The 21008-nt window shown below is 33.2% G+C and overlaps 1 protein-coding gene across 5 annotated transcripts in view; it reads right to left on the bottom strand.

Annotated features, from left to right (window-relative positions):
* The window catches only part of LOC149776050 (uncharacterized), a 117123-nt gene that overhangs the window by 52265 nt on the left and 43850 nt on the right, over positions 1-21008 (bottom strand). For all 5 annotated transcript variants that reach the window (XM_089942305.1, XM_089942306.1, XM_089942301.1 and 2 more), the window contains exons 8-10: positions 16428-16549; positions 9724-9942; positions 2989-3046 (exon numbers count right to left, since the gene is read on the bottom strand). In XM_089942305.1, the coding sequence (XP_089798431.1) occupies positions 2989-3046; positions 9724-9942; positions 16428-16549 (399 nt within the window). The remainder of the gene's footprint in view (positions 1-2988; positions 3047-9723; positions 9943-16427; positions 16550-21008) is intronic.

Below are 21008 nucleotides of genomic sequence, written 5' to 3'. Positions count from 1 at the left end.
TAATGAATGTTACTATCACATGACTTCAGACTATCAATGAAATTAAGAGAATCTCACTTGCACTTGACTTATTAGCTTTCAAATCTACTGCGGTGTCACACTGTGAGAAGTAATGAGAACCATTGTCACAAGCCACTGCACTCCTTTATTCAAAAGTGCAGAGATTTCCTCATTTCTCAAGAATACACATAAACCTTCTTAACCCATCACTGCAAGCACCCATACACTTTTCTCACCATTGTGGCACAACATGACCCTGCATGCTCTTTTAATGAGCCAATCAAAATTCCTCTTCCAAGCGCTCAGGCATTTATCAATTGATAAAATGGGTACATTCATTTAAGTGTTGGAGAAATCTCATCAAAAGAGTGTCGTGAATAATTCTTAACAGCAACAGCAATTTTACTACTAACACTAATATTAATAATAACAATGTTGATGATTATTGTTTCTTTCCTTGAAACAATAATAATAATAATAATAATAATTATTATTATTATTATTATTATTATTATTATTATTATTATTGAGCTTATAAATAGTTTTTAACGTTTTCTCATTTACCCATAAATTTTGAAATAAAGGAAGAAAAAAAGTGACCAATTTAAAAGCCACATTGGAGTACGACTGATATTCAGGAGAATAATGGCATTGGTATTATTCTTACAAAACTTCTTTCATTTTCCATAGACTCCAAGCAAAAATAACAATAATAATAATAATAAATACATCAACAATGATGATGAAAGTTGTCATTAGTATGTGCAATAATAATGATATACATGACATTATAACTGAATATCTTAAAAAAGTAAAGGAAAATGATGATGATGATACCAGCTTTTCTCCTTTGGTCACTATACTCTCTTGTTCTTCAACTTTCCTTAATTAGAAAGAACATTAAGAGCAATTTATTTTAGACTTGAGGAATGAAAATGTAAAGTTAAATCAACAGAAATCACCACTTTCATACACCAGCTAAAAGTTGTCAAATTTGCTTTGTTTTAGTTAGTATTAATTATACTGTGTTAATATTATTATTAAATGGGTATGAAAGAAGATGAAAATAATGATAATAATAATAATAAATATTCTTACTATTTTTATTATTATTATTATTATTCTTACTATTTTTATTATTATTATTATTCTTACTATTTTTATTATTATTATTATTATTCTTACTATTTTTATTATTATTATTATTATTATTATTATTAGTCTTTTTATTATTATTAACCCATCAGTTTCCTATAAGAAAGGTTTGGATTGGTTCTTTATGGCACTTCAACACAAGTAAGTTATTTAATGCCTAAACAAGTGGAATAAAGTACATTCCCCAAGAACACACCATGGTAGTTGACCTATGCTGGTCTGATGGTAGGATTCAAACCTGCATCCTTTTAGTCATGAGTTTAGCATGCTAACCACTGTTCCACCATGGCTTCTCCAAAAATATAAACATACTGTGATAAAGTCCATTGGTCCAAACATAAGATCTTTTTAAACTAATGTCACTGAAATCTTGATGCACCACAAAAGCTTGACTAAGACAGACAATAATAATAATAATAATAATAAAAATAACAATAGGAAATGTTATAAAAAATTTAAATACTACTTACTACTACTACTAATACTACTGGTATTATTAAAAATAATAACTAGAATTCAGTCTTTGTATAATAAATATTCTGAACTTCTCTGTTGTCAACTCTACCACATACTTTGAACCACTTGGGTACGTCCCTGATGCTAAGTGTTACTCCGGAGAGACAAAAATAAATGTTATTGATCTGCATTTTATCTTTTCTTGACCAGTAAGTGTGCATGTAGTTATAGGGTTAACATTTCATTAGTTGTTACCCAGGTGTTAAGTCCATAATGGTAAGGATGGAACAAGGTATCAATGTCAGATGTATGTATATTTTTGTTATTTCAAGCTCAGTAAAAGTACATGAGGGCAGTTACAGAGTGGTGCTTTCAATAGTTTCAATGCAATGTTATGACCATGGGGTACAGGGAACAACTCCAGGAGACAGCACCCATGGTCTGAGTCTAATATTTGTTAACACTTGAACTACTGATTACATTCCCATACATATGCGACATAACAACTGAAGAGTTATTGCAATGTGTGCAACCCTTATGACCTTGGCCTATCCTTAGGGAACTGATCATATTTTTAAAAATGATGTCACAGTCTACACCCATATGACTTGTTTGCTCGAGTTTGATTGGCTTTAATAGTGTAGCAGGATTTCAGGAAATTAGTCACATAAGTCTGCATTTTTGGACTAGTTGATTTTATATCATATGCCGTGACTACTTTGAAACTGATGGTGTAATAACACTACAACTGAAAAAAAATTATTATTATTATTATTATTATTATTGTTATTATTGTTAATGTTGTTTCTCTTAGTCCTTCTTTCAATTACTTATTAGTCTGTCCACTTACACCAGACTGAGGGAAATGGATCCTATATTCAAGGTCATCTTCAAGGCATGATTATATATTAATTAATAAAATTCTCTCTTATGCAAGACTCTTGTGCTCTTTAAATGTAATGTATATGGCACTATTAATACCTGAAATGCATATATAATGATCATGAGAATAAAACAAAAAAGAATTGTTATTGAGACAGATTTATTGTACTGTCTTATTTAGAGTTTCCTCTAACTCTTCCCACCCCATTTTAGGTATTTTTTCCTTTATGTTAGGGCATGGGTCAATACACATTTCCTAGAAAAAAACTTGATGGCAAAGAGTAACCAGTCTGAATAAAACAGTGCAACTCATGAATATTCAAGATGCTCTCTGGTCATGAGACTAACAAGTCCTACTACCAATCCATGCAATCCAATGTTTACCTTGCCTACAACAACTAGAAGAAGAAAACTGATGTGATATATTCTGAAGGAAATAATATGCTAGTGATAGGGTAAACATGAATTGAATTTATACTGCTTTTATTTACATACCACTTTTGTGTGAACCTTTTCCAAACCCAAAACGTCTTTTGTTGGCTTTACTGATTGACTGAAATAAACCAAAATAATAGATATGAGGCCAAAAGATGGCAAAAATATTGAAACAGTTGAAATAGATAAAAAGCATTACTTATTTCAGCTAAGCAGTAAAATTTGAAACAATGTCTCAGCTAATTTGCATACTATACTGAATACTAATTATGGTCAAAGACCAAAGCTACATAGCACTGATGGGCTATAAATAGTTAAGGGGATCAAAAAAATTCTCAGTTTTGGAATTACTGTGCTTAATTCACCACAACTTTTCAAAGTTACCATATATTCTTCTGTAATAATAATAATAATGATCATCATTATAATTATAATAATAATGGTGGGCCCTAGAGAAAATGGTGACCTGTGCAAACTTTGCATCTGGCACACACACCACATACACACCCAACCCCCTAACTTTGCATTTGTTCACCCCAACCCTTCTCCCCACCCTCACCCATCATGGTGCTCTATATTGTTGCACATGCTGCTCCCTCCTAGGTCTGGCTTTGAAGATAATAATAATAATAATAATAATAATAATAATAATAATAATGGTAATAATAATAATAATAATAATAATAATACAGTAAAACCTGTTTTGAAAGACCACTCTTTCTTTCAAAAAGTAACAGTCTCTCAAGACAGATGGTCTCTCATGACAGGATTTAATACTATATAATCAGTAAATCTGTGCAAGAAGAACCTGGTCTCCCTTGCTGTAGCACTATGAGGCCAGCTAGGTCAAACAAGAAATCCTTTGTGCTGTTTATGCATGGATTATGCCAAAAGACAAGTATAATTACAAATAATGAATACACCTTTATGTACCAGATACATGAAAGGATGAAAATAAGAGAGAATTTCCAGCTGTGTTATCAAACTTTGATTAACTTTTGGATAGGTCAAGTTATTCCACAGGCAAAAGAGGTGGGGGGAATGAGAGAGAGAGATGGAAATTAGGAGAACTGCACAGAAATATTGCAGATCATTGCAGATATCAGTCAAAATGAACAGTACACACAATAAGCATGCAAATTTTAACTGTAGTAAATTCATATTTTCAAAATGTTGATATTTTTCAATAATACAACAGTTGTAAGTTTTATAAATCTAAACATTATAGTATTGCAATCAGCAGCTGTTCTTATTATATGTGTCTACATTATTGCACTGGGAATGGTCTTTTTCCTATATATTCATTGGAAACTTTTATAGATAATTGGAGGGATTATAAGTAACCATTTATAAAAGTAATGCATTATTTTTTAATTTTAGCAAAAGTGATGCATTGCATTTGGGAAAAGTAATGTGTTATTTTTTACTAGCTCTGGTTTTCTTTAAACAGTGGCCATCAAGATTTAAAGTCATTTATTTGGTATACCAGATACTTATATAACACATTTATTTGGTATACCAGATACTTATATAACACATTTATTTGATATACCAGATACTTATATAACACATTTATTTGGTATACCAGATACTTATATAACACATTTATTTGGTATACCAGATACTTATATAACACATTTATTTGGTATACCAGATACTTATATAACACATTTATTTGGTATACCAGATACTTATATAACACATTTATTTGATATACCAGATACTTATATAACACATTTATTTGGTATACCAGATACTTATATAACACATTTATTTGGTATACCAGATACTTATATAACACATTTATTTGGTATACCAGATACTTATATAACACATTTATTTGGTATACCAGATACTTATATAACACATTTCTTATATTAGTATGTGGTACTATGGTAATAACGGGACTCACATGTTAAACAGGGTCAAGAATGAATGGGGCATAATGTGAATTTAACAATAAGCAGCCATTTTGAAATATTTCGTAAAAGTGTAACATAATCAAACTCTTTGCTCTCTAACTGAAATGCCGTATTACAGGATACATTTCACAGGATCAATCTGTCTGTTTATAACATGTGGGTTATATTTTGGTGGGAAATGTGAGTTTGCCTGCATACTGTCTGAAATGCTATATAAAGTTTTGCTTGATAAATATATGGACATAGAAATTATAATATCCAAGTAGTGTATCATAACAGGTGTGCAGTCATTGCACATTTGAGGGAAAAGATAGATAGAGGATTTACTCAACCAACAGGCTAGACACCCAGTAACATTTTTTTACTGTTATTTTTATTAAATCTTCATAGCTTTTCATACTGTGTCTGATTAGAAAATGCATATATATTTATATGTGTGCATTTGTGTGTATGAAACTTTGAAAGAGAAGGAGAAAGAAATTGCTATTATTATTATTATTATTATTATTATTTGTGTTCATGTGCAATCAGACTCGTAATGTTGGTTGGTGTTTGTGTTCATGGGCAATCAGACTCCTGATGTGGGTTGGTGTTTGTGTTCATGTGCAATTAGACTCTTAATGTGGGTTGGTGTTTGTGTTCATGGGCAATTAGACTCTTAATGTGGATTGGTGTTTTCTGTTCATGTGCAATTAGACTCCTGATGTGGGTTGGTGTTTGTGTTCATATGCAATTAGACTCCTAGTGTGGGTTGGTGTTTGTGTTCATGAGCAATCAGACTCCACATGTGGGTTGGTGTTTATGTTCATGTGCAATTAGACTCTTAATGTTGGTTGATGTTTGTGTTCATGGGCAATCAAACTCCTGATGTGGGTTGGTGTTTGTGTTCAGGTGCAATCAGACTCCACATGCGGGTTAGTGCTTGTGTTCATATGCAGTCAGACTCCTAGTGTGGGTTGGTGTTTGTATTCATGGGCAATCAGACTCCTAATGTGGGTTGGTGTTTGTGTTCATGGACAATTAGACTCCACATGTGGGGTGGTGTTTGTGTTCATGGGCAATCAGACTCCACATGTGGGTTGGTGTTTGTGTTCATGTGCAATTAGACTCTTAATGTTGGTTGGTGTTTGTGTTCATGGGCAATCAGACTCCTGATGTGGGTTGGTGTTTGTGTTCATATGCAATCAGACTCCTAGTGTAGGTTGCTGTTTGTCTTCATGAGTAATCTGACTCCTAATGTGGTTTGGTGTTTGTGTTCATGTACAATCAGACTCTACATGTGGGTTGGTTTTGTGTTCATGTGCAGTCACACTCCACATGTGGGCTGGTGTCATGTTCATGTGCAATCAGAATCCTAGTGTGGGTTGGAGTTCGTGTTCATTAGCTATCAGACTCCTAGTGTGGGTTGGTGTTTGTATTCATGGGCAATCAGACTCTGATGTGGGTTGGTGTTTGTATTCATGGGAAATCAGACTCCTCATGTGGGTTGGTGTTTGTGTTCATGTGCAATTAGACTCTTATTGTTGTTTGGTGTTTGTGTTCATGAGCAATCAGACTCCTGATGTGGGTTGGTGTTTGTGTTCATGTGCAATTAGACTCTTAATGTTGGTTGGTGTTTGTGTTCATGGACAATCAGACTCCTGATGTGGGTTGGTGTTTGTGTTCATGTGCAATCAGACTCCACATGTGGGTTAGTGTCTGTGTTCATATGCAATCAGACTCCACATGTGGGTTGGTGTTTGTATTCATGGGCAATCAGACTCCTAATGTGGGTTGGTGTTTGTGTTCATGTGCAATTAGACTCTTAATGTTAGTTGGTGTTTGTATTCATGGGCAATCAGACTCCTGATGTGGGTTGGTGTTTGTGTTCATATGCAATCAAACTCCTAGTGTGGGTTGGTGTTTGTCTTCATGGGCAATCCGACTCCTGATGTGGTTTGGTGTTTGTGTTCATGTGCATTCAGACTCTACATGTGGGTTGGTTTTGTGTTCATGTGCAGTCACACTCCACATGTGGGTTGGTGTCGTGTTCATGTGCAATCAGACTCCTAGTGTGGATTGGTGTTTGTGTTCATTAGCTATCAGACTCCTAGTGTGGGTTGGTGTTTGTGTTCATGTGCAATCAGACTCCTAGTGTGGGTTGGTGTTTGTGTTCATGTGCAGTCAGACTCCACATGTGTGTTGGTGTCATGTTCATGTGCAATCAGACTCCTAGTGTGGGTTGGTGTTTGTGTTAATGGGCTATCAGACTCCAGATGTGGGTTGGTGTTTGTGTTCATGTGCAATCAGACTCCTAGTGTGGGTTGGTGTTTGTGTTCATGTGCAATCAGACTCCTGATGTGGTTTGGTGTTTGTGTTCATGTGCAATTAGACTCGTAATGTTGGTTGGTGTTTGTGTTCATGTTCAATCAGACTCCTTCTGTTGGTGGGTGTTTATATGAGAAAGAGAGATAGACAACTTAAAGAGGTAATTTTGAATATCATGTTCATCAAATTTCAGAGAAAAACATGTAGATTCTCATTTTTGTTATATTTACCCAATGAATTACAATTCAATTTCAAGAATGCATTCCAAACATAATCACAATCATAGGAAATCAAATCATTATTTCTGGCAACATCTCATAGGATTGAATTCCATTGACACATTTCTTCTTTCCTAAGCATGGATCTGATGTTTACAAAAATTCCAATAATTAATATCAATAAGGCTAGCATCCATTTATTACAAAAGCTATATCAGTACATTATTCTACTGTCTCTTCTACATTTTCACAGTGATGAAATAATTATTCTAAATACACCTGTTGCAAGTGCAATAAGGCTCACAAATATTTAGAAGGTCAATTTAGGTTTCTTGAGAACATTCAAAGAAAAACCATAAACTCCAAATGATGGTCCTGTTTCTTTGTCTTATTCTGGCCATCACTCCATATTTCATCAAGTTTATTTTCATATCATCGAATATAACATTATCTAACTCAATAACTTGGCTGACTAAACATGACATCATTTCTTTCCTGCACCAATGTGAAACATTTTGCTATTGGTACAAAAATGCTTCACACATGCTCAAGTGTAGGTGTATCTTACATTCATGCTACTCTGGGTCTTACAAACAATTCCACCATTTTAACACAGAAGTTGTTATCTTGATCTGACTTTAATTTTGGATTGGATAACCTGCAAACTTTTTGTTGCATCCATTTTATTGAATGTGATGATTACATTCTATCCAAATTAAACAAGATTATCATAAGTGTTATGACTCTATGGTCTTAAACTAAGTAAAAGAAAGAAGCAAAAACCAATACCTTTAGTAAAATCAGCCAATAATTTAACTCTCTATGTTATAAATGAACTTTAAGAGGAATTTATAGCACTTTGAACTAAATCACAAATAATCCTAAAAGTTATACAAGAAGTCCGAAAGTATAGGGTGTTCCAAATGAATTCCAATATTGAATGTGTTGATGTACAGTTGCCTTGAATGAGCTGATTTACCAGCAGTGTTGATGAATCATAATAACATAATCCAGATGATCTTTGAATTAAATCACAATAATTCCAAAGTAAAGTTTTAGTCCAAAATGACAATGAGCACTGTGTAATTCCAATCAATAATTTAAATAAACAATTCCTGTCAAACTATATATGAACACAACTAAACATGATTCCACAAAGACTGATATTAAATTAGGAATAAACTCTTTGTTTACAACCTCAGCTTTACATAAAAACTTACAACAGAATAAGATATCAAATTTTTAACAAGTTCACTTCTAAAACCATCTAAGGTCATAATTAAGGCTACATGTTGAACTCAAACTCTAGGACACATGGATTTTTAACTTCCAAACAAAACAAAAATGCAGGTATGCATCAAAACTCTATCCTTGTTCAAAACACGCAATACAAACATAACAGTGAGATTATTTGTTTGCATGTCTCTGCACAATTTTAGGTCCACCACTGGCAAAATTCAAAGTAGTTGCTGGTGTGAGTAACTTGTATTGCCAAAAGAAAAATGCAGTGTTAAGTCTAGCAGAATTCAGCACAAAATTTAACCATGTTTACAGCCATAAAAAAAACTTTCTGTTTATGCAAGTGAGACAAGCAAGCCAGAAACTCCTAGTACATGTATGTTAGCATACAGTGTAAAATCTTTTTCATAATGTAATATTATACAAAAAATTTCAGTTTAATGTTGCTATTGACATTGAAGATATATGACTTTCCAAAACTTTAACATACAATTTGGACATTGTTTACCATAATGCTTGTGCAATGTAAGATAGGCAAGATGCTTACAATGGCATAAACTTCAGGGCTAGATTGATATTATTTTAGAGTTTATTATGCAGTTGAATGTAACCAACTCATGTTAAATTTATATTTACATTTATACAAAACTTTAACATTGCTCTCACTGCCATCAGAAAATTAGCTACTGTATCTGAACATGCTCAAACAGGTGAGAAAGTAGATGAGTAAATGTACAAGATATCATATGACATTAAATACTTGCAGCATAATACAGAATTTTTGTTAACAAGACTAGCACTCTATTCTGCTATTTATGTTTTTTGTACCAGACAAAAAAGTTACATGATTATGCTGTCTTGCTGTTTCAATGGCATTATGATGAATTTGCCTTGTACCAATAGATAGGAGTGTTTTGGGGTACACAATTTAGACCTATTGATTGAATACAGCATATGATGTGGAAGATGCTCGACTCAAAACGATCAAAATTTTTTGTATTGTTGATGAAACAAAAAGCAATATAAGAACCTTCAGAATGTGTTACCAAATTCAGGCAAAACCAAATCAAAAGAAAGAAAATGTGCTTTAATCTCTCTAACCAACTCACCTTCAGTTTTTTGAATTCTAACAAGTGTTTTCTTGCATAGTGTGCACATCTTTGTGGTCCACGAATTACTATTTTGTCACTAGTGCTGCCCTTAGGGGGGAAATGGATAATTACATCACCACACTCATCCATAATTGAATGTATCAAGCATCCCTTTACACCAATAATGGAGGCATGGAGTTTGTGTGGGATCGTAATGGTAATTTCTTTTGTCATGGCCTGAAAGGAACAATAATAAAAAGATTGGAATCAAGTAAGATAAAAATATGTTTACTGTCACGCAGATGTAAAATGTCAAACTACCTAATTCGATTTGTTATCTGAATTAGATTGATCCATGAATTAGACTGATCCCAAGAATTGGACATTCAGAGAGTTTTGGACCATTAAAAATACCATGAATTCATTATTATTCATGAGCTGCCAACTTTTAGTCAAACTGACCATCGCCTCCATCCTGTGCTCAAATGCCATTGTAAAGCAATGGTATAGCATGCCTTGATCATTCGATCTACCGAGAGTATTTACAGTGATAACAAATAAAATATAGCATAAAATATTTATGAAAGATAAGAAATAATGTAATATAATTACAACTTGTTTTACAAGCAAAATATATGATGCTAAAGTAATAGATGCACAATTCCTCATGGTTTGTGTCTTTCTTTTTGTCAAAAAAACACATAGTATAATCATTTAAAATAATGAATACTCCATGAATTGTAAAAACTTTGTGAATAAATAGAGATAAATAGTTTTATTACATTCATTATTATTTTATATAATGCATTTATTTATAATATATTTTGACTTGATAAAATAATGAAGATTGTGCATAATCTTCAAAATATCAAAGTTTTTCATTTTTAATTTATCTGTCACTATCCAATTATTAAATGCAAAATATGTTACTTTAGAAGAAAAAATTTTAAATAGTGATATTTGAATTATGTGCCCTGGTACAATTATTTAAAAAGAATTCAATGTTGTTCTAATTTATCAATTTATAAAATAAATTAAAATATGTGAAAACGTTATAAAAACAATATCATAAGAGCATTTTTAATAACAAGGTTATTAAAACCTAAATATTTCATGAATTTATATTCTAACATATTTATTATTTTGTAGAATACATCTTTATCTCTATTACTCTTAAAATAATATACAAAAAAATTTAAAATTATATAATTTTGGTTAAAGTGGCAAAGCATGCAGTTCTCATTGCAACCAAGAACACATGAATACAAGAAAATGCGAATTATATTTTGAATGTATATTTTAATGATTGACATTTAAAAGTTTTGAATTTTGACATTTTGTATATATTATAAAAATGGTGGATAAAATAGTTTCCTTGTACAGATGTTCCATTCCAAATTAATTATATTAATAGGCTCAAATGAAAGATCTTTTAAAGTATGGAAACAGCTCAAATTCTTTTAATTTTTAAAACAAACACATGACATGACAGTGTTTAAGTTCAAGAACATAAACTGTCGATGAACATATTCTTGCATAGTTTTAGTCACAATATATGGATAGAAAAATCCATTTCCAGGGACAATTAAACATTAATGTCGGACAGCCATTTTTCCCAATTTGAAAGCCTTCACAGACATCAAAAATGTATATTTTAAAACCTTATCATGTAACAGATTATACTTGAATTTATAATTTTATTATATCTATATAATATTTTTAGAAAAAATTCTGTCTGCAACCTTTCCCTTGGCTCCCTTTAGGTAAAGGAATATTGAATAATACTGGATTAACAATAATGTGGACCATAATGGTGCAAATTCAGATATACGTAAAATGTAGATAAGTTCCAGGTCAAAGTGTTCCAGCAATAAAAATGCTGATGGACAACAAATTACAATTTTGTTTGCTAATCTCAGATTCAATAAGAGACACTTCCCACTAGCAGCCCTGGTGGTGAGTTACAAGCCGTGTGTGTAATTAGCAATGCCGGATCAAGGCCTTCTAGTGACCTCAGCACTGAAAATATTATTGTGCCCTCTCCTAAAAATTATGAAATTCAAAAAACACAATAATAAAAGCTAAAATGATGGGAAAATATCAGTGTTGCCATCATTCCAAATCAAAATACTTGTACATGCAGATTGAAATATATAGGCAGCCGTCACCGCCAAAATTACATTACTCAAATGATGTAGTATGAAATCAAATGATTTAATCCAGCAAATGAAATGATAAATCCAGATTCCAAATGATGTGGTGTCACAGGAAATGATTTAACGAACGAAACCAAATGATGACTTTAGATTTGAAATGATGTGGTAATAAATGAAATGATTTAATGTGAAATGAAATTATTTAACCCAACTAATGGAATGATGAATTCAGATTCCAAATGATGTTGTGTGATAGGAAATGATGTAGCATGAAATGAAATGATTGAACCCCAAAAATGAAATAATGAATTCAGATTTCAAATGACATGGTATTTAATGAAATGACTTAGTATGAAATTAAATGACTTAAAGAACAAAACAAAATGATGTGATTTAACTCAACAAATGAAATCATTAATTTGAATTCCAAATGATCTGGTATATTAATAAAATGATTTAAACAACAAAATGGAATGATGAATCCTGATCCCAAATGAAGTTTTATTAATTGAATTTACATAGCATAAAATCAATTGATTTAAACCAATAATGAAATGATGAATTCAGATTCTGAATGAAGTAATACTAAATAAAAGGATTTAAAGAAGAAAATGGGATGATGAAATCTGTTTCCAACTGACATGGTATTCAATTAAATGATGTAGTCTAAAATGAAATGATTTATTCCAACAAATGAAATGATGAATTTAGATTCCAAATGATTTGGTATTGAAGAAAATGGTCTAAATAAAAAGATATTTGCGAATTGAGCTGATGCGTCTCAGCTCAAGATATGCAGCCTTGCATATGTTCATGACATGTTGGTGCAATGCAAGAGTACTGTCTCGAGTAACACCTAGGTTTCGTACTGATTTTGTGAATTTAATGTTGGTGTTGCTGATATTTATTGTTTGAGGTAAAGGATGTGAATGATAAAGTCTTTGTGTTGTAATCAAATGGCCTCAGTTTTATCATCATTCATCTGCAGCTTGTTACATGTCATCCATGATTTCACATCAGAAATGCACCTCTCTACACCTTGGATGGTAGCATCAACCTCAGTTGGGTGGCTAGATTTGTATATTTGGGTGTCATTAGCATACAGTTGGTGAGACACTAGATGATGATCTATGACACTTGAGAGTGGCTCAGTGTACAGAATGAAGAGAACAGGTCCCATAACAGACCCCTGTGGAACACCACAACATAGGTCAACTGGACTGGAGTGTATTACATTTGCAGATACAATTTGTGTCTTGTTGACCAAGTAGGACTTGAACCACAGTAAGGCTGTATCTTGAATGCCAAATACATGCTGGAGATGGTGAAGTAATATGTCATGGTATATTGTGTCAGATGCTGCAGATAAATCAAGGAGGGTGAGGACTGTAATCTTTTCACTATCCAATGCAGAGAGAATGTCATTAACTACTTTTAGAAGAATAGTTTCAGTACTGTGGCAAGGGCGATATGCAGATTGTACATTGCTAAAAAGACTGTTTAAATTTAGATGATATACAAGCTGGGATAGAACATCCTTTTCTAAGATTTTTTATATGAATTGGGAGATTAGAAACTGGGCGGTAGTTCTTTAAATCGTTATGGTTTAGTGTTGGTTTCTTCAGCACAGGCTTTACAATGTCAGTTTTGAAAAATGATGGGAATTCCCCAGATGAGAGAGAGGTATTAATAACATCAGTTAGTGAAGGCAATACTGGATCTAAGCACTCAAGCAGCAGTGATGTTGGAATTGGATCAAGTTCACATGACTTTGGTGCACCCTTCATCAGGATTGTACGTACGAAATCCATAGAGACAGGTTCAAATGCTGCTAATGGTTGCTGATCAAATTATGTATCCCAACTGTATGGTGATGACGAGTCAATTGAAATTGTGGTGTCAAGCTTATCTCTAATGGTTTGTACTTTGTCACGGAAGAAATTTGCAAACATGGCCGGAAGTTCAACTGGAGAGAAGGTAGTTGGATTTGGTGTAGATTTGTTCCTTAACATTAGCTTGTTAGTAATCTCGAATAGCTCTTTGCAGCTGGAACTTTCCATGATCTTAGTAGTGTAGTGGGCTGATTTCGCTACATGGACTATATTTGTGACATTATTCTTTGCGGCTTCATAGAATTGCTTATGAATAGTGAGTCTGGTGTAAAGCCAAAGCCTCTCAGCTTTACGGCGGTCTCTTTTAGCAGTGCGAAACTGGTCCCTAACACTGCTATACCATGGCTAACACTTTTGAATTGATACTCTGCACTTGGTAGCTGGGGCATGTTTGTCAAGCAATGAACGCAGGCAGTTATCGAGTTGTTCTGGGGTAGGAGGTAAGCAAGTTGTTAAGATAGCTTGGATGTTCTTGATTAGTTTTGTTCTAGTTATCGTATGGCGGTTTCTCTTAGTAGCAGATAAAGGTGGAGGGTTAGGGACTGATACGTCAAGATGGCGTATAATGCAGAGCTGATCTGATGCAACGTCATGGGATACCAGGGAGGACGGTAGAATGTTATCATCATGTCTATGAAGAATCCAGTCTAAAATGTGACCATGTTTATGGGTGGGTTGGTCAACTGACTGTTTCAGGTTAAAAGCATTAATGGAATCTATGAGTTTTGATGTATTTGGGTTTCCGGGACAGTCAAAGTGAAGGTTGAAATCTTTAAGAATAACCAGGTTGCCACCTATTGAATTTCCTAGTCCAGGAGATTCGGAAACTGCTCCAAAAAGAGAGAGTCAGCCAGCTTGTTTTTTGTACTAGGAGGAGAGCGGTATAGGCAGAAAAAAATGGACTGACATTTGCTCCAGTGTGAGTGTGGTTTGGACTAGTTCAAACGATGTGTGGTCGAAATTGAATGTTGTGGTGTAGTTAAGACGTTTTATCATGGTGTTCTTTGTGATGACAGCAATTCCGCCTCCACGAGAATTACGGGGGAACGACTTGATGGAGTAACCAATGGGAGTTAGATCCGCACACTTCGGCTCATCGCCTGATGTTTTTAACCATGTTTCTGTCATGAAAAATACGTCAATATTTTGGTCGTTGATAAAATTAACTACTTCTGTGCACTTTTCCGGTGGTCCTACTGACTGAGCATTGAATACTGCAATATGCGGAGTTATCTCCTGGATAGCTGACACAAAGGATGACGAATTATTAGGGATTTTAATTAGGTTATCTAAATAACGGTCGATTTTGTTTTAAATTGTTGAGCCGAAATAATGGAGATAACTCGAATTCTTCTTCCTGTTCTACGCCGGCCAGCTCTGAAACAACGTTTCTTTTTTCGCTTCTGTTTACATTAAGGTAATGATGGATGCAGTCCCAGTTCATTTAGTCTAGAGCACAATGTAGTGTGGAGAGCCAAGGAGTGGTCATTTAAAGCAATTAATGAGGGTCCATCATAGCATAAACGGGTTGACTGGCAAGTATCACGTGTTGGCGGTTTGTTCAAAAATAGTGGAGGAAGACTGCTGAGAAAAAAACTCTTCTCGTTTCCGAAACAAGGAGATGAAGAAACACATACGAATTTAACAGCCAATACATAATGAACACAATAAAGTAGATGAAAACAGGCAACAAGCACAAATATCATGAAAACGGCAATAAAAAACGGAACAGCTGCTTATACTATGTTTCAATTATAGATATGACGATAGCTGACGTAACGAGAGACAAGATACTATTCCATCTAAGAAATAAAAACGAACAAAATATTTAAGTTGCCTGTTTTTTATTTTTAAAACGGAAATAACTACGTTCGCCCACACGATAGTGGAGAGAAAAGGCAACCCTGTTGATGACCCAAAAGAAGGTGGATGCTGGAGAGAAGCTATGGGAATAAGAAGACTCTAACCTTCAACCATGTTGAATCTGGAGTGACCCCCAACCAACCAGGATATTCAAGCATTCTGGACAACTGAGTTCAAATGCTCACTTGATTTTATGATGAAATTTGTCCTATCGGTGTAAATAGAAAAGATATTTACATTTTTTATAACTATTTGGCAATCATTCTCCAGGAGAAGTGTATCCCTTCAATTGCCATGTTAAACTTTAATTTGTTTATATAATTAATTAAATTGTTATATTCTGTATACGGGGGCTAGTGTTGTTCTATTCAATATCTTTGATGAGATCACTTTTATTATTCACTTGGTCAGAGCTATAACACCGAGGTCGTTCATCCTCTATATAATACCCCATTCCATGGATGAACAGCCTTTACAGATCTCTCACACGTCATCTCTGTACGTGTGCGTTCAAGGCCTGACTTGATCAACAAGGGTATGTGAGAGAGCTTGCTAGTAACTTCTCATGGGTTGGTGGTTCGTTCCTGGGTCTTCCCGGTTCTTCATCTACTAAATATACTGGGCACCACGTACAGCCAATCATGTGCTGAAAAAGTACCTTAAACTTCATGAAAGGAAACTAAACTTAAGAAAACACAACTGATACTCAAAATATGATTAGTCTGCTGCCACTGCAACAGTGTATATGTTTCTCATAGCACAAAAAGGGTGATTCCTGTGTTTAGTAAACATACTATTTTTATGCCATTACCATGAGCTGCCGTTTTGCCCTCTGCACTCCCTCTCTTTCTCCTTCAATGTGGATACTGGAGGTGTTTTCTGCATCTGAGGGGATACGAATCCTCACACCATTCTCATTCCTGATTCGGTTAACTGGGTAAAAAAATCAAAGTAGTAACCATTTTAGCATTTATGTGGCCTTCTTCATTTACCCATGTTAATTCTCGCAAGGACAAAAGCCTAGAAATGTGTCCATACTACATGGCTTTCCTCTTAAATATGTTGTGTTACGACTTTGTGGTCTTAAACCACGTAACAAGAAAGACAAAAACAAAAAAGTTATGTATAATTGAAAATATAAACGTATTTCCCTAAAGTACAAAGTGAAATAATGATACATAACATTCATGACGGTCAATGAATTCCTCAATTCCTAAATGTTATACACTTTCAATAGTTCCAAGTAATCCAAATACGTTCCAAGCGTAATTCCGAATGATCTTATCACTATATTGATAAACGTTACAGAAGAAATCACTGATACAACCACATATTGTCTACAAAAGAATTTAATGTAATTCCAGTACTGTTATTAAGCCAAATGTCTTTGAATGTATAAATTTACAGTAATTCCATATAGTTATTATATCCAAATAGTATTTAAATTAATTCTAGAGCGCTGTAATTCCAACGAACGGTTATATTAAGTAAATGAACCTCTCTTCTAAATAACTCTTCCAAGACCAATAATACTATTAAGAATGTCTAATTCTGCGTAATAATAGAAACATAATACTCAATAATCACAATATTAAACTTAGACAAGAGGAAACAGAATAATGCGATGGTCTACTTACAATTAATAAATACAACATGTCTCTATAACGCATGAAAAATGGAAATAGTCCTGGCTCAGATGGATTTACGGCAGAATTTTATAAATTCTTTAGGAAGACTATTGGGGGATTTCTATGCAGATCAATAAATTATGGATATACTATAGGAAAATTTTCAGGTTTTCATACTCAAGGCGTCATAACATGTCTACCAAAAGAATACAAAGAAAGACGATGTTGGAGACCTTAATCACCCCTAAATATGGACTATAAGACAGATTCAGGAACTATTGCATCTAGGATTAAAAAAGTTCTTCCATCAGTAATCAGTGACAATCAAAAACGATTTATGAAAGGTGGATTCTCTGAAGAACTACTAGGCTATTATATAATATCATGGATCAAGCAGAAAATAAAAATTGATATAGGTTTATTATTTTAATAGACTTCACAAAAGCCTTCGACTCAGTTAACTGGAGCTTCGTGGAAGAAAGCTTAACAATCATTTAATTCTGGTAATAAGTGGTTTAAGCTGTTTTGTAATAGCTCTGAAAGTTGTGTTATAATCAATGAAAATATGTCATTATTTTTTAGACTTGAAAGAGGATGTCGTCAAGGGGATCCTCTTGCATCTTATTTGTTTATAATTGGTGTTGAGATTTTAGCTATAAATTTAAAGCAAAATGCTGATGTACGGGGACTCTTCTTTGATGTCATTGCAGATAAACTTGGTCAGTATGCCGATGACGCTTTCATTTTTCTCGATGGATCTCAACATTCTCTTAAAACAACTAAGAATATCTTGCAAGACTTTTTTATATTAACTGGACATAAATGTAGCATAACAAAAGCAAATGTTATTTGGATTGGAAACAAGACTTTTTCAATGATAGACTATGTCCCGATATGGAACTAAGCTGGTCTTCTTCCAACTTTACACTCAATGGCACTGTTTTTTCTCAAAACTTAAAAATAAAATAGTGGAAATTAATATTAGGAAAAAACTAATAATAGCGAAATTTAATTTTGGCAAGCTGGAGTCAACGACATCTTTCAATACTAGGTAAAGTAATTGTTGGGAAAACTCTTGTTTTGCTCATATTCATACATCTTTTTTCAGGACATTCAAATTCATCAGCAAAATGTGACGCAGAACTAAATCGTACTTTATTTAAGTAGAGAGAATTAAACGCGATATACTAGTAGCCTGGAGAATAATGAAGGACTAAATATGATACACATTTATTCATTATTTAGGTATATTAAGATAAGGTATGCTAAAACATTCCTGGAAAACGAGAATGGAGCGTGGCAGAACCTAGTCAGTATAACTATTCAAAAAATGAAGGATATTTGGAATTTAGAGAGAGAAAATTAGAAAAAAAATTGGTAAGCTCCTTAAAACAGTTTTTCGAGAGATGTAAATTTGGCAGTATTAAAATGGAAAGAGGGTTCGTAAAATCCAAATGAGTATTAATTTTCCTGAGATTTGTTAAATTTTGCTCCACCTAAAAAGTCCCATAATTGCAAATCATTGAAATATGCCGGCATTGAAATTATCAATGATTTAGTTGATGATGACGATATGTTAATACCTTTTCAAATGATACGACCAAAAACCGGATGCGATGATTTTTAAATACGGTTCATTAATATCCAAACTTCCAAAAAGTCTTGGAAAGATGCAATCCCAAACCATTTGAAATACAATATATTTGATAAGCAGGAGAATAAAATAATGAACTTGCAAAATAATCTCACTGAAGTTTGCTTACAGTAATTGTTAAAGAAAGGTAAAGGCAACACACTGCTAAGCAGGAAACATGACTACAATTATTAAATAAAACATATCAGTAATGAAAAGTGGTCTAATAGTTATAGCAGAGCAAAACTTTGTACTAAGGATACAAACTTGATATCTATCAATTTTAAATTAATTCATAGAAAAATTGTAACTAATTTTGAGAAGAATAAACATAGTATGCGATGACAAATGCACTTTCTGTAAGAGTGAGAATGAACGTATTGAACATCTATTACGATTGCAATTTTACTTCAATATTTTGGCTCTTTTGTACTAAACGTGTTGCGCCTTGTTATCTAAATAATGTAAATTTGTCTAGAAAGGTCATAGTTTTTGAAAGTGAACAATTTGACATTTTGTGTAATTTTTTTAATTTATTTTGGCTAAATATAATATTTACCTTGCAGATTCAACATGCAAAATCCTTCGATTTATGGTTTCAAGCAAATAGTTGAAGCGCATAAGAACATTGGAAAAAATACTGCTAAGTTAACAAAAAAAAAGGACCTATCTCTTCACAAAAATGCATCTATTATGAACATGTAACATGCACTGCGGTAAACAGGAACCAATACTGTAATATTGCGATGTGGACGTCACCTAAACACTGTACTGGTTGGAGTCCAATTCTCGACAATTTTTCCTAGTTTTTATTTAAATCGCCCAATAACTACATGAACTTGTTCCTTGGTTATCGAATAAATAAAAGCAAGTTCCTTTAATAATATTTTTCCCCATGTTCAATGCGAAATCATCAACATGACCTGGTATGTTGGGACCGTTAATTAAAACGGTGCTTGTGGTGCATGCGATTCAGTACCCGTTGACGCCACGTGTTGAAAAATTATGATCCACTCCGATCAGATTAGTAAATTACTTTTCTTATTGAATAAAAGAAAAATATAACAATTTCTAAATATTTAAAATTTACTTTGTGTTGCTTTGTAATTCAAATCAATGTTCATTTATGTTTTAAGAAATATGACAGTAATGAATGTAGTTTTACTTGTTCAAGGGTTAAAAAGATGATAAGTTTGTGACACGATGTGATGCGGAAAGGTTGCAGTAAAGTTTACTTCTCTGTAGTTTTGAGAACTAATTGGAAGTAGTGAAGTTTCAGGAGTCGAAGATATATAATTTGACGTATAATTAGCTATTAACAAGCCTTTTTCCACATTGAACTCTGTTATCATTTCACGTAGAACAGCGAGGTATATAGTAAAATCATTTGCTTAATGGACACCTGTTTTATGAAATTCTCACGCTGAGTCATTGTAAATAATTATAAAAACAAGTTTGACAAGAAAATCTTGGAAGTAAATACAAAAGTAATAACACGTGACGAATGGAATTATAATAATAATTTCAATTTAATTTGGGCAACAAAAATAAAAGCTACACACTGTAAACAAATTATTATAAATTTTCATCAATGAAAATGTATTACTGATTTATTTATTTCTAATCCCAGGCTGTGTAATGTGTCTGGAAGAAGAGTGCATTATTGATTCATTACATCCATATTTGTCATTCTATTGCTGCTTCGGTCCTGTAGGTCAGCGTGTTTCTCAGAAAATTCAGGATGTCTTTTAAAAACATTTCCAGAATCATTTGTCACTTAGACGTTCATTCATGGTGAAAAGAGAACCCAGACCCATTTTCTATCGTGATGGTAATTACGTATTGCCGGGTAATGTTTCTGGTCAATGGAAAACGTTCTGTGCCGAATACTTTATATAACTGACAATGAACGAGTGAATTATTGAAATTGTGACAACAATTATAATGAAACACAAAAATACAATGCATGGATTTAATTTTCAGCTGAATAGTCCTTTCATATCTGTTTCATATACGTTTTTGATAAGCAAAATAAGCATAAATAAAACATCTATTAAATATCAATTACGAGGAGTAATTTAGAAATAAATTAGTATGGCCTGGAAAAATCCGTAGTTACTTTTGTGTCAAT

The sequence above is a fragment of the Sinohyriopsis cumingii genome, chromosome 18 (assembly GCF_028554795.1).
Source record: "Sinohyriopsis cumingii isolate HCF-2022 chromosome 18, ASM2855479v2, whole genome shotgun sequence".
NCBI classification, from domain to species: Eukaryota; Metazoa; Mollusca; class Bivalvia; order Unionida; family Unionidae; genus Sinohyriopsis; species Sinohyriopsis cumingii.
The sequence above is the reverse complement of the archived record's forward strand: the minus strand, read 5'-3'. Positions and strand labels throughout refer to the sequence as shown.